Below are 21,521 nucleotides of genomic sequence, written 5' to 3'. Positions count from 1 at the left end.
GAGAATAATATTTGTTGAGCTTATTTTTATTTACAAGTTCAGAAAGGATTCTCTACAGTGGCAAAATTCTAAATGTTGTTTCTATTAACACCTTATTGTCAGGTGGAGGTAAACTGTTCTTCAAGAAATTCACTCTTGAATTTTGTGTCAACACTCCTGGCTTCTCGAATGGTATTTCTCCTGTGTTGGTGGTATGATGATATTCCACAAAATACAGAACCCCACTGTTGGAGCAGAAAATACAAAGGCCCTTCCATTAGGAGCACTCTTTAAAACATCTCTTCTTTGATATCTGAAAAGACATTTCTTCCGTGACTACCGGTTTAAGAGGAGAAAATTTTCCGATTTTTGTTTTACTGCTGAATGACTGCGGATTTGTTTCTCTTCCCCTCTGAGACATTCCTTTAAATCGGTTCGTATTTTGCGTTTTGTGCAGGGGCAAAAATACTGCAGTACCAAGCTGAATATTTTCACAGGTTTCCTAAAAATATTTTCAAGGGCAGCCACGAGATTTTCAATATCAAATTTCAATTAAAAGTCAGTCAAGTAGCTGTCTTCCCTCAAAATGACCTGAAACACATCGTTAGGGAAGGAAGGTAGGCGAGCAGACAGGCTGCAACTTAGGTCCCACAAGTTGCCATTTGGTCACTAGAGGACAAAAACAAGGGTACGGGGAGCGGAGCGAGGACAGGGAGCACGACAGCCCGTGGCCAAGGCCGGCCCTGGGGCTGCCCGGCCCATGAGACACCCCCGGCTCTCCGGACAGGGGGGTCCCGCTGGAATCCACCGGGGGCCGGCCCCGCCCGTGCCCCTCGGGGAGCGCCGGGTGCTGGCCCTCAGAGCCGCCGGCTCCCTGAGCCCAGCCAGGTGAGCCTTTGTCCCGTGTTCCCTCTCCAGGGACAAGAGGCGTTCATCTCCTCGGCAACGCCACAGCCCGGGCCCGGAGCCGCTCCCCGGGGACGGGAGGCTCCCCGCTCGCATCCTGGCTGCCGCTAGCCGGCCTCCTGCTCTCCCCACACCCCGTTGCGGGCCGCCTTCCCCCGGAGGGGCAGAACGCCGCTCCTCGGAGCGCGGGTGGGCCCGGGGGGAGCCCCGAAGGTGCCCAGCCGAGGCGCCGGGGCAGGGGCCGGCTGCCCCGGGAGGCGGTGCCTTCACATCACCTTCCCCTACAAACTACTCGGCGCTACCAGGGATGTGTGTGTGCACGGGATAGCCGCGTCCTGCGCTTCCTTGAATGACTTTTGGCAACTAGCTTGTCTAATCGGGTGGATTTTCGAAGTAATGGCCTCTCAAATCCGGCCCGGTTTGGATGTGCAGCCCCTTTGGCTGGAGGCAGAGCGGCAGGAGGCTATGCTGCTGCAGCTGCTTCCACTTCTGCTCTCCGTCAGAAAGATCTTTTTCTCCCTGTTGGCAGGGAAAAGGCAGGAGTCTCCCACCGAAAACTCTAAGAGTTTTGTTAAAATCAGCATTTCCCAGCTCCGTTTGTAGTCCCCAGAGACCCTGGAAATCCCTGTAAGCCTGGTGTTCTCGCTAAGCGAGGCGTGCGCGCCGGCGGAGGGAACGCCGAAGTTTCCCTTTCAATGGTTTTGTGGCTGCGCTTACTATATGATACTCAATGAGGGGAAGAGCTCCGTTCCAGATGTTGTCCAAGTTATTCTTTCACAGAATAGAAAAGGAGCTTTTGTAGTACTTTTTCTGCCCTTTCTTATTTTTTTAAAAAAAATTATGTTGTGCAACACAAAAGACAAGCACGATCCTCTGTGAATTTTAGCTCTGATTTTCTGCCTCTATACTTCCACTCAATTTTCATGCCCGTAGCGAGTCCTCCTCCTGCTAGGCAATGAGCGTGTTATAAAAAAAAAAAAAAAGAAGGTTTGATAAGACACCTCGGTTCGACGGTACCTGAATCTGGTGTGCAGCCATGTAAGGATGGAGAGGGACTTGCATTCTTCAGCAAAAGTCCGGAAAGTACGATGGGATGTTCCCAAGGACATGACGTCATTGCATAATCTGTGAAGCAGTTGGCATCCACACACTGATTTTTATCACTTTTTTTTTTTTTTTTTTTTTAATAATGTATATGCTGTTGAAGGAGATCAACAAGAATATCCCGACGGGCAGAGACCGTGTTTTAAATCCATTTTCATGGCAATAGGCTTACCTTTCAAATATAGTATTTTCTCTTACTGATCATCTAAGGCTACCCTAAAACAGATGATAAACCCAGGCATCTAAATAGGAACACTTAATCATGAGAACATGAACACATGGTTTAGACCTTATGAAATATATAAAACGTGTCTGAGACGCACAGACATGTTTAGTTTATCTACCTGAAACTACCCACTGAATATACAGCTACATAGCAAGCTTCTACCAAATTGTACAAAACTGGGCTCATTTGGTCACACAAGAATGCCTTTTGCAATAATGCCACTTCATTGCTTTTCTGACCTTAAATATGTGGATATATGGCACATTCATCATGATCAGCTTGTCCCACTTATCTAGTCAGCTTTGGTCTGTGACCCCTAAAACTGAGATGTTGCTATATTCGGGAAAATCAGGCAGGAGCTTTTCCCTGCAGGTGTTTAATCAAACCAAAACGATTAGACTATTTGTTCCTACGTTATGACTCAAACTTTGTCGGCTAAATGGACATTTTGGTTGGAGGAGTAGCAGAAACTTCCTCAGCCCTGCTAGAAAGTTAGAAACTGACAGGAACATGAATGGAGGAAGGGATTTGGAGGGAGAAATGCATGTCCTACTCTCATTACTTCATTCTCGACTGTTCCATAGGACACATAAATAATGACTTGGCACGAAAGCATAGAATTTCCCGTTTGGAAAACGCAATCCATGTCTGTATGCCTCCTCTTCACTCTTATGGCTGTTCATAACACTGCTGAGGAGACTTTTAGGAGAAACTCCACGTTTCCCTTATTTGTACTCTGTCCTAAAATATGTAGGCTTGAGCTCACCTACAGCTGTGTATTTTAAAAGACTTTTCCCACTTAGTTTTCCTTTTTACGGTCCTTCAAGGTAGAAAAGTCACATGTTCACAGTGTCTCGATTGCACAACACCTTGGGGTTTGCATTATTTCCTACATTCTATCATCAGGAAGGGAGGGGGACGATGAGGAGCCATGAAGCTTTCACCTGCCTTGTGACTGAAAAACAGCTTAGGGGAAGGTAAGACTGATAACACATGAAGGCACAGATAATTTAAAAACCACAAACAGACAAACAAACAAACAAATCCTTAACAAAGCCCTTAAAAAAAGTAAGACCTCTTTCTCTCTTCTGCTACCTACAGGTAAAATAAAAGGTAATAAGGTACGTTAATCTGATCACTTGATGAAGGAATAACTCAAGATTTTTCCAAAAGATAAAGATACCCAGTAAGTAAGGAAAGAAGGAGAGACCATGACTGAGGTGTATGTAACTCGGAAGCACTGTAGATGGTCTCAGAGCTTTCCTCGCTGGGTGAGAATTTTGTTTTCTTGCCTATACTTCGTTTTGAACTCCCATGCTCGGGGTTTTAGGTCTTTCCTGGCCATGGGCTACTTGTGTTTGTAGTCCCAAATCTGAACAGCCATTCATTCTTTTAATCTGATTAGGATTGAGCTATCCACTCACCAATGGTTTTAGCAAGACAATCTTCCTATAGACTTTTTCTGCATTGGAGAAATTTAAAAAAAACCCAAAAACCAAAACAACAAAACCTTCTGAAAACTGTGTTAGACAATTTTGGGGTAGGAAATAAACGTCTCCCTACTCCCCCTGCACCCCTCCTGCAACTTCACCCCCTCCGTGGTTGTATGGTGCCTTTGTTCACCACTAGTTCCTAGTTGCTATGGAGTTTTATGCCTTGGTAAACTATATTTCACCTCCTCCCGGTGAAAGCTATTCTTTTCCTAAATGCACACTTTGCAGACTCCGGTCCTTCCCCCCCGTGTCGGTCGCACTTCCTCAGCCCACGCTGGTCTGCCCCGGGCTAAAGCCGCGTTTTCCCACTCGGATCTCAGCTCACCCTCTAGCACTTGCCCAATTGTTTGACCACCGACAGATGCTCTCTTGCTTCTCCTCGGTTTCATTGTCCTTCATTTTATTTTTTTTTTTTAAGGTTTCTGAGGGACAGTCCCTCTATCTGCGAGCCGCAGCTAACCGTGGCACACGTCTTCTCCAAATCAATGAGAGGTGTCCGGGCTGAAAGCGTGGACAATGGGATTTTACCGAGCATGAAGCATATTACCCCGAAACCCGTCCTGACAGGCCGTGCTAAAGCATTTGAATGACTTTCTTGAAACGAGACCTTTCTGAAGGCTCCTCCCTTCAGAGAAATACACCATCCAGGAAAGATAGGCATGAAACTGCACGGGGGCACCCCAAGGCTTTGTAAATTGGGGGTGGGGTGTGTGTCCTTTGTCACAAGGCACCACTGCTTCCACCCCAAAGCCAGAGACCAGTGTGCTTTACCTTGGGGGTTGCCCCTCACTCAACATCAGCTCCAGACAAATTAAGGGATGGGGTTTTCACTTTGGAACTTCCAGACTTTTTGACTGCACATACAGCAGTGTGGTTCACCTCAGTCAGCTCCCACTAATTTCTAGTCTATCCTACAGAGGTATCTCCAGCTGTGTCCTAGTTTTAGACATAAAGACTGGGAAGGACTTTCAAGTTTCCTGCTACCGTTTTGGCCATGCAGCTACAGAAGTGGAGCCCGTATATAACACTGCTGTTACATCAAAGATCCTCAAGATCCTCCAAAATTTAGTTTGTTAATTTTTACTTTCACAAAGTTTCCTCCAGCAGTAGAATGGTTCACTGCATGTGAAAGTCAATGGGCTTTCGCTTCAGCGTCTAAAGAAAGCCTCCCTTTACATTTGTACCTGCACACCAGGTTCTCCAGCTCCTCTGCCAGCTGTCCCTCTCCTCGGGGCCGCCCTTGCGTCCCAGCTTTTCCTGACATTATTAAGCAGAGGCGCGGTGGGGCTGGAGCCAGCAGGCAGGCAGGCAAGGCCCTGTCCGCTCCGCACCCACAATCTGTTATCCTTCCTACCAGCACGCCCCCACGCCCCTCGCTGCAGCTACTCCGCTCGCACCAGCCTCCCGGCTCGGAGCTCTGCAAAACCACATTTTCTCTTCTGTCTCGTCTGTCTCTCTTGTGGCTTTGCCTCTTCAGAAGCGACTTTTCAGCTAAGCTTGGCTGTCTGACTCCTCTCCGCCTCGGCCGTGCGAAACCACTTGCCCCAGACTTCCGTTTCCCCACGGAAAGCGGCATCCATCCCTAATCTCAGCACAAACAGAGGGAGAGCCGCTTAGTCTTGACCGGCATCCTCCGGTCCCTGCCTGGCTGTCCGGGCTCCAGCCCTCTGCCGAGCTGCTGAGTCCCTCGGCTCTGGGGAGACGGAAGGGCAGCGGGGCCCGCAGGTGCCTGGGGCTTCACTTCGCACTTTTACAAGGGATGTCTCCGAACCGGGCCTGGCCCATTGGCTTCAGATCCCCTTCGGTTCTGACGATGTGCACAGAGGAGCTCGGTGCTGCTCATGGGGTAGCGCCGAACCACCCAGCATCCTCGCTTTTTGGGGTGCTGAGTTTTCTGGAAGAGGAGGAGCCAAGATGCCGTGAGGTGGAGGGACATCTTGCTTCACTCTCCGTCACCCCACCCCACTCCCCCCACCAAAAACAGGAAGCTAGTTTGTGTCGCCCAGTGCGGTGTCTGTGTGCGTGGGGTGCGCGGGCACTGCGGAGCGGCGGCGCCGCTTCCCCGCGGGGCGCGGAGCGGCAGTGGAGGCGCTCACCCTCCAGCTCGGCGGCACGTCGGGGCCCTCCCCCGCTGCCCGTGCCGTCCCCCGCCCCCGCTAGCCGCGCAGCAGATGGCCCGCGGTCCGGGAGGGCGCCCGCCCGCCGGTGAACGCGTGACTGGAGCCGGGCTTTGGTGCCGCCCAGCCCGGGAGGGTCCCGTGCGGAGCACAAGAGCGGCCTTTCCCGGCTGACAGCAACGCGCTTGTTTTGCCCTGATGTCTTGACCCGCCCCCGCCTCTCACGCCTCGAACTCTCTCTCGTTGCCTTCTTCCCCCGCTCGCCCATGAGGGGCTCGAAGGCTGCGGTCGGGAGACGGGGCGCACCGCAGGTTCCCCCCACCGCCACCCGCTGGGACCTCTCCTCTCACTCCTTCCCGGCCCTGGCGTCCCCTTCTCCCGCAGTAGGGACGGGCCCTCCCCCAGCAGACCCCGCTCGCTCCAAGGCGGGGGCTGGTCTCGCTGCTGCCCGGCCGGCCGCTGCCTTGCAGCGGGAGCCGTCGCTTTTCCAGCGGGTGATTGTAAACGGGTTTGACTGGCCTGATCTCGGGGTCAGGACTCTCCTCGCTAATCCCTCGCTCTCCAAACACCGCCCCCCCTCCTCCTCCCCACGGTCTCCCTCCCTTTCTCTCACCCCTCTCCCCTCCTGCCACCCCCGTTTTCCTCTTGCATCATTCATCTGCAGCCCCTCGGACGGCTTCGGGGGCACCTCGCCTCCTGGGGCTGCAGCTCGCACAGACCCTCTCGCACCCCACCAACAGCATCCCCCAGGCCCCACCACTCCGGGGGGATTGGGTTAGCAAGGAGGGCCCTTCCTGCAAGATCAGCCCCCTGAACGCTGATACGGACACACGGACACACGGACACACAGACACAGTCACATGGACACACGGACACACGGACACACGGACACACGGACACACGGACACACGGACACATTGACGCTGCCCGCCCCCACGGGACTGCCCCGTCCCGGCGCTCCCCACGTGTTGCTGCGTGTAGGAGGGAAGGGGAGATCTGGTGGTTAGCGGGGGAGCTGACAGAAAGTGTGCGGGAAGGGGGAGGGAGGGGCAAAAACGGGCTCGGGAGAGTCGGTGAGTGCCCGGGAAAGGCGGAGATATCGTGGGGCGTGGGAGAACATCGGCGCCAGGCCCGGGAAGTGCATCCCGTCCAGATAATCCGTCAAACCCACAGACACTTGCCAGTTCTCGTCTTTTAGCTCCGTTTTACTTTACAACAACCCTTTGGTTTGGTTTTCGGCGGGAGAGCCGACTGTCTGTTTGACGCTGTGATGCTTTTTTTTTTTTTTGCTTTTTACAGAACATTTTTTTCCTTCCGTGGCAGTTTACACGTAATAATAAAATGCTGCAACCGCGTCAGACGTTCAGGTGACCCGGCCTGATGTCGCCTGCATGTGGCGCAGCTGGGAGGGAGGGTCCTCTCCATCCCCCACCCCGCAATACCAAGGAGAATTTCGTGGAGCTTCTTGTCCCGCTGCGGCCCTACGGGTGCGTTGGGTCTGATTTCTGGGATGGTCCCTGTTTTTATCTTCATGGACAATTTCGTGTGCCTTCCTCCCGCGCTCCGTTGCTCCCAGAGGCTCGGAGCCGTCCCAGCGATGCTCCCCCCCGGGGCTTGTTGCGATGTGACTCCGGTTGAGGGCGCGGGGGAGTGGAACCGGAGGGAACGGCTTTTCCCCGGGGCCAAACGCCGCCACTCCTACGAGCTCAGTGGGCCACGCACGGTGGAGTGGAAGGAGGGGGGGAAAAATGTATTTTAAAAAGGAAGAACCGTTGGGAAAAGAGCTGTGGAGTTCAAGCCAAGTTTGTGTTTTGGCTCGAAGTTTGGAGCGGATCAAACCTGTTATCTCTCTGTGCCTCCTGTCCTTCTGGCTTCTCTGCCACCGTCCCCCTCCCGGGGCACAGGGACTCCCCGGCAGAGCGATGACCGCGGGGCTGGGGTCTGGCCCTCGGGGGGCCTTGACCCCGAGCTCCCCACGGTACAATCAGTCTAAGTGCGCAGAGAAGGCACCTCGGCCCCGCTCCCATTCCTTTACTCCCTGGATTTTCCTTCCTTTTACTGAAAACGAGATGACTTTTTGCTTTAATTCTTCCACATACGTGATTTTAATAGCTCTGTCAATCATGCTATAGGAGGAACATTTCATACAATTTTAGATGTAATGTACTTAAACCATAAATCGCTTAAACCTATTCTTAGTTTTGCATATTCAATTATTCTCTTATATATAACTCTCACAGCAAAAAGCCCGAAGACATAATTATGTTACTGTACCTAACCCCAACTCATCTGCCTAGGAAAGTTGTTTTGTTTAATACCCAAACGTGAAGTTTAACTCAAATTCAACTGAACTTCCAAACCAACCGAAAGACCACGAACAGCAAAAAAAACCAATTCTACCCCGATGGTGTCTCCGGGGGGCGGAGGGGGCGGGGGCTGGACAGTTTTTTGGTATTTTGCGGAGATAGAGAGTTTTTGGGGTGTTTTTTTTGGTTGCTCAGGATTTTTTGTTTCTTTCTTTTTTTTTTGGGGGGGGGGTGTTATTTTTTGGGCGAGGATTGGTTGGTTTTTTTCTTTTTTGTATATTTGTTTTTTGATTTTGTTGTTTTGGTTTTTTTTGTAGGGGGGGTGGACATTATCAGAGAGAACTGTATTACATTGAAAGACGGGCTGAGGATGTTCGAAGATTATTTGAATATAGCCGACATTGGGTCTCTTTAATCCCCTTGTGTTGAAAGTGCAGGTATTCCTATTATTCTAGGCATAACGCCATTGAGCCGCTAAATTGTGATGGTAGGAGGGAAAACTCATTAAAGGGAGCTCATTTAGAGAGCTATAATTTTTTTTTTTTTTTTTTTTAAAAAAGCACCTCCCCTTAGTATTTCTGCTGTTTGGACGCAAATGAGCAGACGTTTATTTGCTTTTCTCCCTTGACCGCTGCAATCCTTCTGTTCCATCAGTCGTGTTCAGCGACACAGGATCGTCTCGCTGGGATTTTTCTATTTCGCATTGTCACTAAATGTGATTTTCAATAGCTATGGCCCTTAAAGAAAAAGGCACAAGGGTGCATCAGATGTATACGCGTTCTGCATGTGCACATGTACACACACTTCGGTCACGGTGCTCTCTATGGTGTGTACAGATATTTACGAGTACGTATGCACATGAAGGACAACACGTTTCAAGAAACAGTTCAACAGGTACCCAGCTTAATCTGCAAACCTAAAAGTACGGCTATTAATTTTTAAAATTTCATCTAGGACTGTGGCTGGAGGTGACCAACATTTCCAAAAGTCACCTGCTGACTGACTGAACCCACACACTCTTCCATTTTAATAAAGACCCGAATAGTTAAAAAGAAAAAAAAAAGTTTGGGCTGAAATTAATAGACAGCTTCCATGAAAATTTTGCCCTCAGTATGAGCGATTTATACAAAATTATCGACAGGAGTCTGAAGAGTTCTGTATGTCAATTGACATGTCAGCATTATAGAAGTGCAGTCTCTAAGACCAAACCCGCACCTCATTAGCCAACTAAAACTTCCCCACTCCTGGGTGGATGCAGTCCTTATTCACCAGAGCTAAAGACGAACAGTCCTGCTGGGATCGACATTAAAGTCCTGGAAGTGAATTATTTTTCCTTTTGTTTAAGCAGTTATGACTACTTTAAAAATCCATTTGCTACAGTAGTTTAGAGCAAACTTTTAATTCTAACATATAGAAAAGTATCTCTCAACAGCTAGAAAAAAAAATTTCAATTAGATCTCAGAGCATTAAACAGCATTCTGCAATGAAATGACACGCATCCTTTTGCTCAACAGCTTTCATGCCAGTCGCTAAAAATGGGGGGCGGAGGGATGGAAGGGGGAGAAAGGTGTGACCCCGCCGCTCCCCGGAATGCTCCGGAGGGATTGGGCTGCTTTTCGGGCTTGAAGTTTAGAGGTCGATTCTCTTTTCGGGACGCGCAACAAGAAGCGCTTTCTCTTTCCGTGGTGTGAATTAGAGGGGAGGTGGCTCGCTGGACGGTGTCCTCTCATTCCCGGGGAGGGAGGTGTCCCCCGGGAGCCACCGGGCGAGCAGGGCCGGGCAGCGCCCGCTCTCCCCCCACGGGAAAAGTGAAGGCCTCGGCAAGGTCCGGACCACCAGCCCAGCCATAAAATCCACAAAATGAACGCTCACGCCTAGAAGAGTAACGCGGTAAACTGCCTTCCCTTGCAGTAGGGAACTAAAATAAATCTACCTTCATCCCTCCTGATTTACATAGGTTAGGGAACACCGACATTTACTGCAGATTGCACTTCATTCTATTTGCCGCTGCTGCTTAGAAATTCCTTCCCAAAATCTAGATTCCCCTGCTGTGTTTCCAGGTTTACCATGGTAAACACCACTATGTTCTGCAGTTAGCTTTTCATTTTTATAGAAGTGACTTTTTCCGCTTTGAAATTTATTTAAGCAAAACAGAAAAAAAAAAAAAAGAAAAAAAAAAAAGAAGGAACGCATCCTTAGGATTTCCGTTTAGCAGAAAGGCTTTTTAGTAAACTATATACACAATCTGATTTCCTTCGTAGCGTCTAAATAAAAATTATTTCACACTGCATTTACAAGAAATGATACAAAAAGAAAACAAAATCAAAGAGAAAACAAACAAACAAAAATATCCAGATACAACAAAGTTTTAAGAACCCCGGAAAAAATAAAATGGAGCTTCCAAAACAAAAGAAAAGTTTTATAAATAAAGAAGTAACAAAAAAAACACCCAACCCCAACCCAACAAACCCGCGAGAATATCTACAAAAAACTTTTAAGTGTTCTTTTGGATTTGTCTTAGTACATGAGTAATAAATGAGAACTGTTTCCTCATCAACTTCGAGTTAATTAGTCAATAAAAAGCCTTCGCAAGAAGCCATCCGTGACCGAAATCGTAGCGGTTCCGCGCGGTATAAAATTTGGCATCACCTACAACTTTGTGTGTTTATTATTGGTATTTTTTCTTTTCGCCGCCGTTTTCCCCCTTTCTCTCTTTCTTTCTCTTTCTCCTCTTTTGCAAATAAACGCTTTATGTCTCTTGGGTGAATGATAAATACTGTACAAAAAGTCTCGATAAAACAGAAGTTCAGTCTAAAACTAGTTTCACAAACTAGTCCTTCTAAAAAAAAAAAAAAGGTAAGTAAAGCAACCGTTACCTTTTTTCTCTCTCGTTATTATTATTATTATTTATTATTATTATTACAAGAACATCAAAACATTTCTGTACAAAAAGGAAGGAAGAAAGAAAAAAAAAAAAAAAAGAGAGAGAGGCGGGGGAGGGCGGGAGGGAAGGGGCGCGAGAGGCAAAAATAAGAGGGGGGAACCTGGGAGCGGGGCAGGAGCGGCGCGGGGCCGGGGCGCGGGCAGGCGGCCGGGGCTGAGCGTGCGGTGGCAGCGGCGGGGCGCGCAGTCCTGCGGGCCGGCCCGGGGCCGCTGCCCGCGCCCGTGCCTGCCTCCGGCGCTCCGCTGCTGGCGGGGGCTCAGATATGCGTCAAGGGAACGGTGCCGTTCACCCCCGTGCTGGCGCTCTGGTAGTGCTGGGGCAGGGAGTGGAGCCGGCTCTGGGCGGCAGCGGCCGCCGGATCCCCGCCTTCCCCGGCCGGTAAGTACATGCTGATCATCTCCCGCAGGTCCCCGGGGCACGGGGCCCGCGAGTGCGAGGTGACGGGCGGGCTCACGCTGGGCTCCGACTTCACCAGCGAGCCCAGGGCGCCCAGCGCACCCGATGAGGCGGCCGCCGCCGCCGCCGCTGCCGCCGCTGCCGCCGCCGAGTTCTGATGGGGCTGGGAGCCGTAGGGCAGGGCGCCGTAGCCCGAGGGCGAGGCGCTCATGTAGCCCTGCGAGTTGGAGATGGGGCTGTACTGCAGGGCACCCATGTCGTAGCGGTGCATGGGCTGCGGGTTGTGCGGGTGGTGCGGGTGATGCGGGTGCGGGTGGTGCGGGTGCCCCCCGCTGCCCGGGTGCTGGCTGTAGGCGAGCTGCGCCTCCTGCATCATCGCCGCCGCCGCCGCCGCGGCCGCCACCGAGCCCGGGTAGGCGCCGTTGGCCCAGCCGTTCATGTGCGCGTAGCCGCCGCTGGCCGTGCCGCCCGGGCTCTCCAGCCGCTGCCCGACGCCGCCCGGGCTCACGCCCACGCCCATGCCCACGCCGACGCCGGCCGGGCCTCCCCCGGCCGAGCCGGCGCTCAGCAGCCCCCCGGCCAGCGAGTACTTGTCCTTCTTGAGCAGGGTCTTGGTCTTCCGTCGCGGTCGGTATTTATAATCCGGGTGCTCCTTCATGTGCAGCGCCCGCAGCCGCTTCGCCTCGTCGATGAACGGTCTCTTCTCGGCCTCCGACATGACTTTCCACTCGGCCCCCAGGCGCTTGCTGATCTCCGAGTTGTGCATTTTGGGGTTCTCCTGGGCCATCTTCCGCCGCTGGCCCCGCGACCACACCATGAAGGCGTTCATGGGTCTCTTGACCCGGTCCTGGTTCGCTTTGTTCCCCCCGCCGCCGCCGCCGCCGCCGCCGCCTCCGCCGCCTCCCGCTCCGGTCTGCCCCGAGAGGTTCGTGGGGGCCTGGGCTCCGCCAGGGGAGTGCAAGTCCGTCTCCATCATCATGCTGTACATTCAAATAGCTTTTTTATTTTCCACCGGTGCCAGACGTGAAAAATGAATCAAACATAGAGGAGCCCGGGAGGACGGGGAGCGAGCGAGGCGAAACCCGTTTGTATCTAGGTAGCGACCGCCGTGCGAAAAAAAAAAAAAAAAAAAAAAAAAAAAAAAAAAAAAAAAAGAGGAGGAGAAGAAGAAAACCGCGAGGACAGCGATCGGCGACCCTGCCGGCGAAAAACTTTCTCCCTCTCGCTAATCACTTTCGGGGCTCGGCGGCGACGGGGGTTCGAGCTGCTCAAACAGGTGCACGGCAAACTTGCTGCTTCACTTGGCGCGGCGGGAGGAGTGTGCGGAGCCGTCGGCGCTGTCCTCCGCTCGCCGCCGCTCCCGGCAGACGCGCGCACACCCCTCCGCTCCCGCTCTTATCCTTAACGGAGCTATTTTTTTTTGTTCTTTGCTGCTAACTTGGAGAGAGAGAGAGGGAGGGAGGGGAGGGAGCGTGTGTGACTTGCATCCGCTGATCGCAGGTGAATGGAGCAGAAGAGAGGAGAACCCACCGCCACGCGAAAAGGAGGCGGAAAAAAAAAAAAAAAAGTATTTCAACGTTAACTGAAAAAAAAAAAAAAAAAAAATTGCAGGAGGAGGATCGGGGGAGGGAGGGGGTGGGGGAAGGAGCCCAACCAAAACACGCGCCGAGCCCGGCGGCCGGGGCGCGGCGGCACAGTAATTTGCTGGCGGTGGTCTCCCTCCCGCGGCCCGGGCGGGCCGGGCCGGGCCGGGGCCGGGCCGGGGCCGGCACAGGAGGAGGAGCCGCCGGGCGCGCGGGCGAGCGGCGCCGCAGCCATACGGCGCGCGCCGAGCCCGCCTTAAATCGCCTGGCGGCGGCCAATGGGGGCGCGCCGGCGGGCGCTGATTTGCATATGGCGCGCGCCGAGCGGTGACGTGCGCCGGGGCGCGCCGCGCTCGTGGGGAGAGGCGGGGGGGGCGGCGGAGGGACCGCGTCCCGCCCGCGGTCCCCGACGGCGCCCCCGAGGCGGGGACACCCCTCAGACCCCGGCCACCCCTCAGACCCCGGCCACCCCTCCGTCCCTGCCGGGCATCGCCGCACGGAGCCTGGAGCCGCCGGCCGCCCCGTCCGGCCGGGCGCACCCCTCACTTAGACGACCGTCGAGCAGTATTTAGGGGGGCTGAGAAGCCCCAGGCTGTTCGCCCCGCTACCGCAGCCGTGCGAACGGCACATAAACACGCCTTTGCCGCGGGACTTCGTTCTGGAGATTTCTCCGGAGCCCCCTCAGACGTCTCTCCCCGGTGTTAAAACTGCTCCCAGGCCCAGGCATGCGGAAGAGGCTGGACGCAGTCGTTTTTCACTTAGTCCTAGGGGAGTTAAAAGCACCTGCGACTAAAGAAGGTACACGGAAACATGTTATCTTTGTATATAGTAAGTACAGGTGTATGATTTTTTTTTTCCCCTTGAAAATATTAAAAGACTGCCTTTGTGCTCTGGCTGTCCTGTGACATTATAGTTATTTTACAGGGGTGAGAAAATGGTCCACATGGAAATTCATGCTGCAGTCTTTAATTGCAGCCATAGGAATGGCAAGTCTGTCGCACAAATGCCCACGCATGTGTAAGCGGCCACCCCATCATCTTTTGCCAGGTGGAGAAAGGCACACACAGCGTGCCTGCTCTTTTCACAGTCCGTGTTAATTTTCCTGATCCTAGTGGCCATCCAAGGCTGGAATCACGCTGCAACTCCCCCAATTACTGTTATTACCACCAGAAGTTTTCTGAAGGAGGAATATGCACTGTGCACAAAGCACCGGTCTTAGACACTGGGCTAGGACTAGACTTTTTTCTTTTTCTCCTCATTTCCAATGACTCGTCATGATAATCTGGGTTTGCTGGGGAGAGAAAAGTGCCTCTCCATTTCTGATGGCTGAAGGCTCAGCCTGCTTCCAGCCTTTGAGCTCAATCTGTGTGATGCTGTTAATTCGGGTGCCGATGATTTTGGGAGGACACTATTTTCTCCCAGTAAGCCCTAAGGGTGCAAAGAGGGCAGGGGAAGTGGTGCGAGAACGGACCTGCGCTTCTCCAGCTTCTCCAGTTCCTCAAGTTGTCATAGCCATGGCAAAATAAGGGAGGCCCTTGTGATTGCTAAATTACCTATCAAAAAATATAACTGGTTGGGACAGGAGGGGAGGGGGAGAAGGCAATTGCAGAAGGGCGCATTTCCACTTGGACGGTCAAATGAAGATATGAAGAGTAAAAACTGCAAGATAAGATGGCATGGCTTGAGAATTATTCACCCAAGGCCCAAGTGGTATTTTTCCCTGAAATTTGATAGAAAGCCACCTAAAGGTATCCTGACAAATAAATGGGTGGAATCATTGTGGGGCAATATTTTCCAGATGAGTCCTATTCATCCTGCCAGCCAGTGGACCCTGTGGGAACACACCCTTATCCCTGAGAACTGGGGATATGCACCAGCTTCCCTCTCCCTCAGGTTCAGGGAAACTGTGCCCGAGGCTGAACTTTCCCTTCCCTGGTGCAGAGGCAGCTGCTAATCCATACTGTCCCGGGGCCTGCCCCCTCCTGGACTTTTTTCTGGTGTGGGGTTTAACCTCTTTTCCCTGACCCCCGCTAAATAAACAGAGAATGCCCCCTTCCCTCCCCTAGAAGCAGCCAAACTACCAGGGACACGGTAGAGTGGGGAAACACGGGCAGAGAGCAGGGAGCGAGGATATGCTGCTGCCGTGAGTCCCTTTTGCCTCTGGCCAGGTGCACCCCGCTCACCTTCGGCCAGGGAAGTCTATCGACTGACCGGGAGGGAGGAAGGTGTAAAAACCACTTCGAGGGGACAGCCAGGGGCTTTTCTTCCGTGGTAAAGGTAGTGCAGATTCACGGGGCAAGGAACGCAGTCAAGCACTTTTGCGAGCATCCTTTGGCAGGGCTGCGGGGCTGGGGTAGCGCAGGCCAGGGCTGCGCCCGGAGATGAGAGGGCCTTGGGCTTCCCGCTGCAGAAAAGAGGGGTTGCGAAGAACCAGGAGTCGGGCGATGGAGGGAATAGGTGAGGGCGGCCGGGGGTGTGGTGTGTGCCAGGTAAGCGCTGCAGGGAAGTCAAAGGGGAGGCGGAGAGCAGGTCCCGCGCTGGGAGCAGGACCAGGGTCCTGCCGCAGCCCGTGTCGCCCGCCGGGCTCGCGGAGGGGACAGGTACCGGCGAGGGCTTCTCGCAGGCCGTGGCAGTGACGAGTGCCTTCCCCCGGCCGCGACTCTCCCGCACCTCGGCGCTGCGAGGTGGGACCCGCCTGGGCGGGCGGTGCCTGTGCCCGAGCCCGGCGGTGCCTGGAGAGCCGCCCCCTCGGGGCCCGGCCGGCGCTGTGCCCTCTGTGCCCCTCGGGGCCCGGCCGGCGCTGTGCCCTCTGTGCCCCTCGGGGCCCGGCCGGCGCTGTGCCCTCTGTGCCCCTCGGGGCCCGGCCGGCGCTGTGCCCTCGGTGCCCCTCGGGGCCCGGCCGGCGCTGTGCCCTCTGTGCCCCTCGGGGCCCGGCCGGCGCTGTGCCCTCTGTGCCCCTCGGGGCCCGGCCGGCGCTGTGCCCTCCGTGCCCCGCGGGCGGGGAGGCGGCAGCGGGGCGGCGGGGCCGAGCCGGGGCCCCGAGCAGGCGGCGATCGCCGTCTGCTGGCTGCCGCCGTGCCTCCCGGGCCCCGGGCCGGGCGGGCGAGGGCCAGCCCGCGCCGGGGCGATGCCGCGGGGAGATGCTCGTGAGAGATTCTGCCTGATCCCTCGCCAGCCCTGTCTGAAACGTCAGGCTGGCAGAGAGTGGGATCGCCTGCAGCTCCTCTGGCACTTCACTCCAAAACCCGCTAGCCAGAGGGAAATGCAAAGCACTCCCTCGCTACCGGGGCGCCGTTACCTGGGCCAAAGCGAGCAAACCGGGAGGGAGCAGAAAGGGCAGCAAAGGAGAGAGGGGAAGCATTTTCCTGCCTCGGTGCCCCTTGGCGACTCGGGGATCACAGCTTTGAGCACGACCTGCTTGCTATCTAGTCGAGATGGAATGGTTGGGAAAAGAATGCCTGAATAAAGTTCCGCTTTCTTTTCCAGCGTTAACAACTGTTCTGTGCCATCCTACAGCCTCAGTCCCAAATCAGCTACGAGCTCTCTCTGTGTTTTGTTGTCTTTTCTCAGCTTGCTGGGTAAAAGCGTATGGAGAATCTCTGGAGCTTTCGAGTAGGGGCTCACCCTGTGAACGGTACTCACACATATAATTCAAATTTCACAGCTGACCTGCTCTGAAAACCTCAATCAGCTTCTAATTGAAGGGAAAACAAAATATTGCTTCCCTACAGCAGAGCTAACGATTTAATCATTATATCAGACATTATAGCTTTTAATTAGGCTAATGCTGATACTGTATGGAAAGAGATAATTCAACACAGTTCTTGATGAATTCTGTAATTGGGTTAACGGAGGAGCAGTTGGGGGAAGAGACGTCAATATTCAAGCTGCGTCTATAGCCACCAGGTTTATGAATGAAAGGGAAGAGGGGAAAAGAAAAGGGGGGGGGGGGGAAGGAAAGGGCTAAAATTCCCTGACGAGAAATGTCTCCCCCCTTCGCCCAGGAGAGCCGTGCCAACCAACTGGAAGCGTGAGGAGAGTAAGGGCAGTCCTGCCGCCGCCTCCCGCTCCCGGCCAGCCCGGACTGCTGCGACAGCAGCGGGAGCCGAGCAGCGGCCCCGCTCCGGGACCTCGCCACGGCTCCCCGGGGCGGAGCGGCTCGGGCGGGGGTCAGTGACTCGCAGGCCGCCTTCCCTCCATCTCCACCCCAAACAACGGCTCGCCCGCCGCCACGCGGGGAACACGCGACAAGGGGGCAACCAGGGCCACCAGCACTGGAATTGTCCTGCGGGGGTGCCCCTGGGCAAAGTCGGGAGCACGGTGGGGGAACGCCGAGGGTGGGACGGGACGGGACCCAAAGGACATGAAGTCCTAATGAGAGCAGCTGCAAAGCGGGCGGGCTTGGCTCGGCTGCCGGGAACCGCTCGCCCGGCGGGGCGCGGCTGCTGGGCAGGGGGCGCGACACGGAGCACAGGGCTGTGCTAAGGGCCAGCCTGATCCGGGCAAAATCAAAGCGGCCGGAGGGCAGACTGCTGCTCCATGTAGGTACTTCCATTTATTTATTTATTGTGCCAGATAAAAGGGCGGCTGAAGCCGTTTTTCTAAAGGAATTCTGCATCACCGCTCTTTCCACAGTGTCGATAAATTGCCCTTTTCCGAAGAGTTTGTATATCCCAGCTATTTTCTCTCCTTCCTTGCTAGTTTTCACTGGCTTTGAAAATAAGCTTTATATTCCCTTTGCGCCTAAAAGAAGTGGTATCGACCTCCCCGCACGTCTGATCTCCGCAGCAGCCGACGGCCGCCCCAAGGCGACAGCGGGTCCCGGCGGGCGTGCCGGGCGTGCCGGGGTGTCCGGCACTGCCAAGGGAAAGGCGAGGCACACCTCGGTCAGACCGCGCCTAAACTGAGATTTTTCCTTCCCCTTCCTCTTCCCGGCAGGACTTTCTGCGTGCTCCCTAGCCTTGGAATGGCCCCGATCCTTCTTCCCCCGGTGGGAGTTTCGAGTCGGTAGAAAAAACAGAATCGTGTCTTTACGAAGTTTTGCCAGCAGGAGCATTTCGTAAAATGTTTGTTTCTGCCACGCATCAGCTCGACTTCCAGCACAATATTTTTCCGAAAGAGGAATATCCTGTATTGTGATCCATCCTTGTCTAATTTTGTTAGTAATTACAGTAAAATTGAACAAGTCATTGATAACATTCCAATGACACGACTCCCTGTAATTAACAGGCTGAATACACCTTCTTACATTACACAAAATTGTACTTTTCAAGTCTGTTTAGATTTTTAAATTTCTTTTAAAATTATTATTACGAAGGCACACGCTGGGAATATATGCTGATAAGATGGCACAGAACCTCGCGGGAGATGAATGTTTGTACTGTCCTATTTCTCAGTTTGGGGTGTCTGCCTGAAAGGATAGCCAGACCATTTACTTTTTACAGTCGAGTTATCGAGTGGTCCTTTAGACAAAAAAAACCCCACACTAAAAAAACCAAAAAAACCCAAAACCCACCAACAGAAAACATATCCAGCAATTTACTTTCCACCAAAAGAAAAATATTTTAAGACTTTAGCTTTGTAACTGTAAACTTGTAAAGGAAAAGGAAGAGCTGCGGGGGTGGAGAGTCTGTCGGACTTGAACGACATGCGGAGTTATTACGTAGTTAATCTTCAAAATTGCGCTGCTGAAATGTCAGTCACGGAAAAAGAGCTTCTCAAGCCCAAATGCGGCACCCCATTTACAGCAGGGCAACCTGGATGGTTATGTCTGTGGCGCGTTGCTCAGAACACTAAAGGTAGTATTTCTGGTTTGCATCCTCGTCAGTTATCCCCAAACTGCAAAAGCATCATTCAGGGCAAGTCAGAATGAATTTGTGTAAAAAAATAAACGAGGAAAGAAGAAACCCTAAATAATAGAGAGGCTTCTTTCTTGCAGGCCATCCTGTTATTGCAAATTAGATTAGCTACACAGGCTTCAATATAAACGTGACATGAGGTTCACAAGAGAGCGAAAGTATCATCCACTCCAATCTCTCCTTTCATCGAAACATCCCCCACAAATTACATCTTCTCGTTTAATACACCTTTCAATGAGATTAAAACATCACTTTGACACGGTTTCAAACCTTTTTGGTTGCACATTCAGTGCTTACCTAGGAAAACAGCAAACAAGGGCAAAACTAGAAACATCTAAATAATCTCAGGCCCCTGGTCTGGAAATTAAAGGTGCCCAGAGGAAATACATGATCCTCTTGCTCCATCCAGTGCAACATTCTGGCCATGGGAAGGTGGATAGCGAGCCCCAGTGAAGGGAAGAGAAAAACCCGGTTTCTTCCCCAGCAAAGGGAGATCCCGGTTACTTGGTCGGTGTCGGGACCCCGTCTTTATTTGCCTTCTAGAAAATCTGTTTTTCAGCAGATCACCGACTGTTACTTCACACTGTCCTTAAACGGATTCCCTAGTAGCCATCTAAAGCGGGATAGTAAACAAATCGCCGCTGACACCTTTAGCAAATAGACTGGCAAACCTGAAAAAGGTGCTGGAGCGAGGCGGGGAGGGAGGCAGGTTATTCATAGACTGTCCTGTTTTAGGAATAACAGCGCTTGCAAATAGCTGGGGCTGCAGTTTAGCTGCACCCACAGCCTGACCCGGCTCGCAGCCGGTGCAGGGCGGTAGCCCCCTCCCCCGGCCGGACCCCTCCTCCCCGGAGATGCCTTTCTCCAGGTGGATGTGTCAATTTTTGCCACAGGGTCTGCGCAACCGGGTGGCCCACGGCGGGGAGGGGATGGCGTCAGCCCCGCGGGCCCTCAGCGCCCGTGCTGCCCCTCCATGGAGCCGGGACCAGGAGCGGCGGGCGAAGACGGGGCGAGCCGAGACGCTGGGGCAGCCTGGCTTGGTGGGAAGAAACTGTAGTTCGGCATCTCACTGCCTGCTCGATACTGTGCGTTTGGGGACAGTTTGCAACCAGCCTCCCTATCCCCATCCATCCATCCATCCATCCATCTATCCATCCATCCATCCATCCTTCCCCTCCCCCTCGCCCCCCCCCCCCCCCCCCCCTTAACAAAGAGGCTTTCAAAACATAACCTTTTATGGCAGCCTGCAGAATCGATGCGATAAAACGGGGTTTTAATGGGTTAATTGACTGGAGCCGCTATCATGTTTAAACACCTGTTTCTGAAAAGAGATTCAGCCAAAACGCGCCTCCTCCCTGATCGATAGATGTACAACCTTGCTGCATTGCCTGTTGATCGACCTCAAATACCACCGTCAATTATGAGAGGGAAAATCCATTTCACCTTTTTTAATATCCCAATACTTTATAGCAAAACTCTACAACCACTTTGGAACTGGGGAGGCAGAGTAAGACCCTGGGTGGGACCACGCCAGAGAGCCTTAACCTCCGGGCTGGGAGTGTGCTTCGAGAGGCTGGGCATAACCTTCCTGTCGAGAGATCCCGGCAGCTGTCATTTTTACAGAGCACCGGATCCGGGGATCCCCGTTCCTTGGGAAGATCGAGCCGGGCTCAGCACGGCCGCAGCAGCAGTGCTGGGAGCCCATGTGAATGCTCTCTCCCAGGGGGAGAGATTAAGCAGGCATTAGTTGTAATAGCTGAGGGCTGCTCTGCCTATTGATTTCCCCTTTTTTTTTTGGCAGTATTAATACAGCCAAGCCCGCCGGTCAGTCACAGCGAAATTGATTCTTTGCCCGAGACACCTTTCACTAAATGGCACCCGCGCACCGACATGTTAATTTTGGAACGTGTAAGCGGAGCGGGCTCTGCGCCGCCGCCCCCGGAGCCCTCCCGCAGCCCCCTGCCCCTGCCCGGCCTCAAAACCCAGTGAGGCGGAGGGGGGCAGCCCAAAAAGCTGTCACACCACACCCGCACCCCCCCAAATCCGTGTCACAGCCGATAACCCAGTGACTGCAACCGGCTCTTCCCTCCTTGAAGCAAAAGTAACTTGGAAGCCCTCCCCTCGCCGGCTTCCCCTCCTCCATTCCCAAGACAGGGTGAAGACCCCCTCAAAAGTTAGAGGCACACTTACAGTTGCTCTTCCATCTCCAGCCTCCTCCCAACACATCATCTGAAGGGGCAGCCTTATTATTATTATTACTTTTTTTGTTTCTTTTTTCTTTTTTTTTTTTTTTTTTTTTTTCCCTCTGCTCTAGCCTAGCTCACACCTTCCTCCGACCGTGGCCGCGGGTGCAGGGCAGAGCGACACGGAGCCGCCGGTCTCTTCCTCGCCCCTCGGCGCAGCTCCCAGGCGGCTGTGCCCGAGCCACGAGTGCCCGGCGACACACGCACACTCAGCACTCGCGCTCCCTCGCTCTCTCTCTCCCCCTCACACACACACGCGCACGCACACACATACACACCGCACAGGAGAGGGGGAGAGAGGGAGAGAGGGAGACAGAGGAGAAAATGAAATTTATTATTGATAGAAAAGACTTTAAAGACAATTTC

General features: G+C 53.4%; 1 protein-coding gene and 1 long non-coding RNA gene across 2 annotated transcripts in view; both read right to left on the bottom strand.

Annotated features, from left to right (window-relative positions):
• Window positions 1-21,277, bottom strand: part of LOC111922723 (uncharacterized) — a 31,152-nt gene extending 9,875 nt beyond the window's left edge. Inside the window, exon 1 of the long non-coding RNA XR_002860671.2 lies at window positions 21,103-21,277. This is a non-coding gene — a long non-coding RNA (uncharacterized LOC111922723). The remainder of the gene's footprint in view (window positions 1-21,102) is intronic.
• SOX1 (SRY-box transcription factor 1) lies at window positions 8,998-13,097 on the bottom strand. Its single transcript, XM_086880192.1, has one exon. It carries the CDS (start codon window positions 12,457-12,459, stop codon window positions 11,332-11,334), a length of 1,128 nt encoding a protein of 375 aa, XP_086736318.1. The 5' UTR covers window positions 12,460-13,097; the 3' UTR covers window positions 8,998-11,331.
• Window positions 21,278-21,521: the final 244 nt, after the last annotated feature.

The sequence above is a fragment of the Cyanistes caeruleus genome, chromosome 3 (genome assembly GCF_971803275.1).
Source record: "Cyanistes caeruleus chromosome 3, bCyaCae1.hap1.1, whole genome shotgun sequence".
Lineage (NCBI taxonomy): Eukaryota > Metazoa > Chordata > Aves > Passeriformes > Paridae > Cyanistes > Cyanistes caeruleus.
Note: the sequence above shows the minus strand (reverse complement) of the source record. Positions and strands in the feature narration are given on the sequence as shown.

Excerpts from the sequence above, each read along its gene's own strand:
- SOX1 (XM_086880192.1), bottom strand. The coding sequence starts at position 12,459 with ATGTACAGCATGATGATGGAGACGGACTTGCACTCCCCTGGCGGAGCC.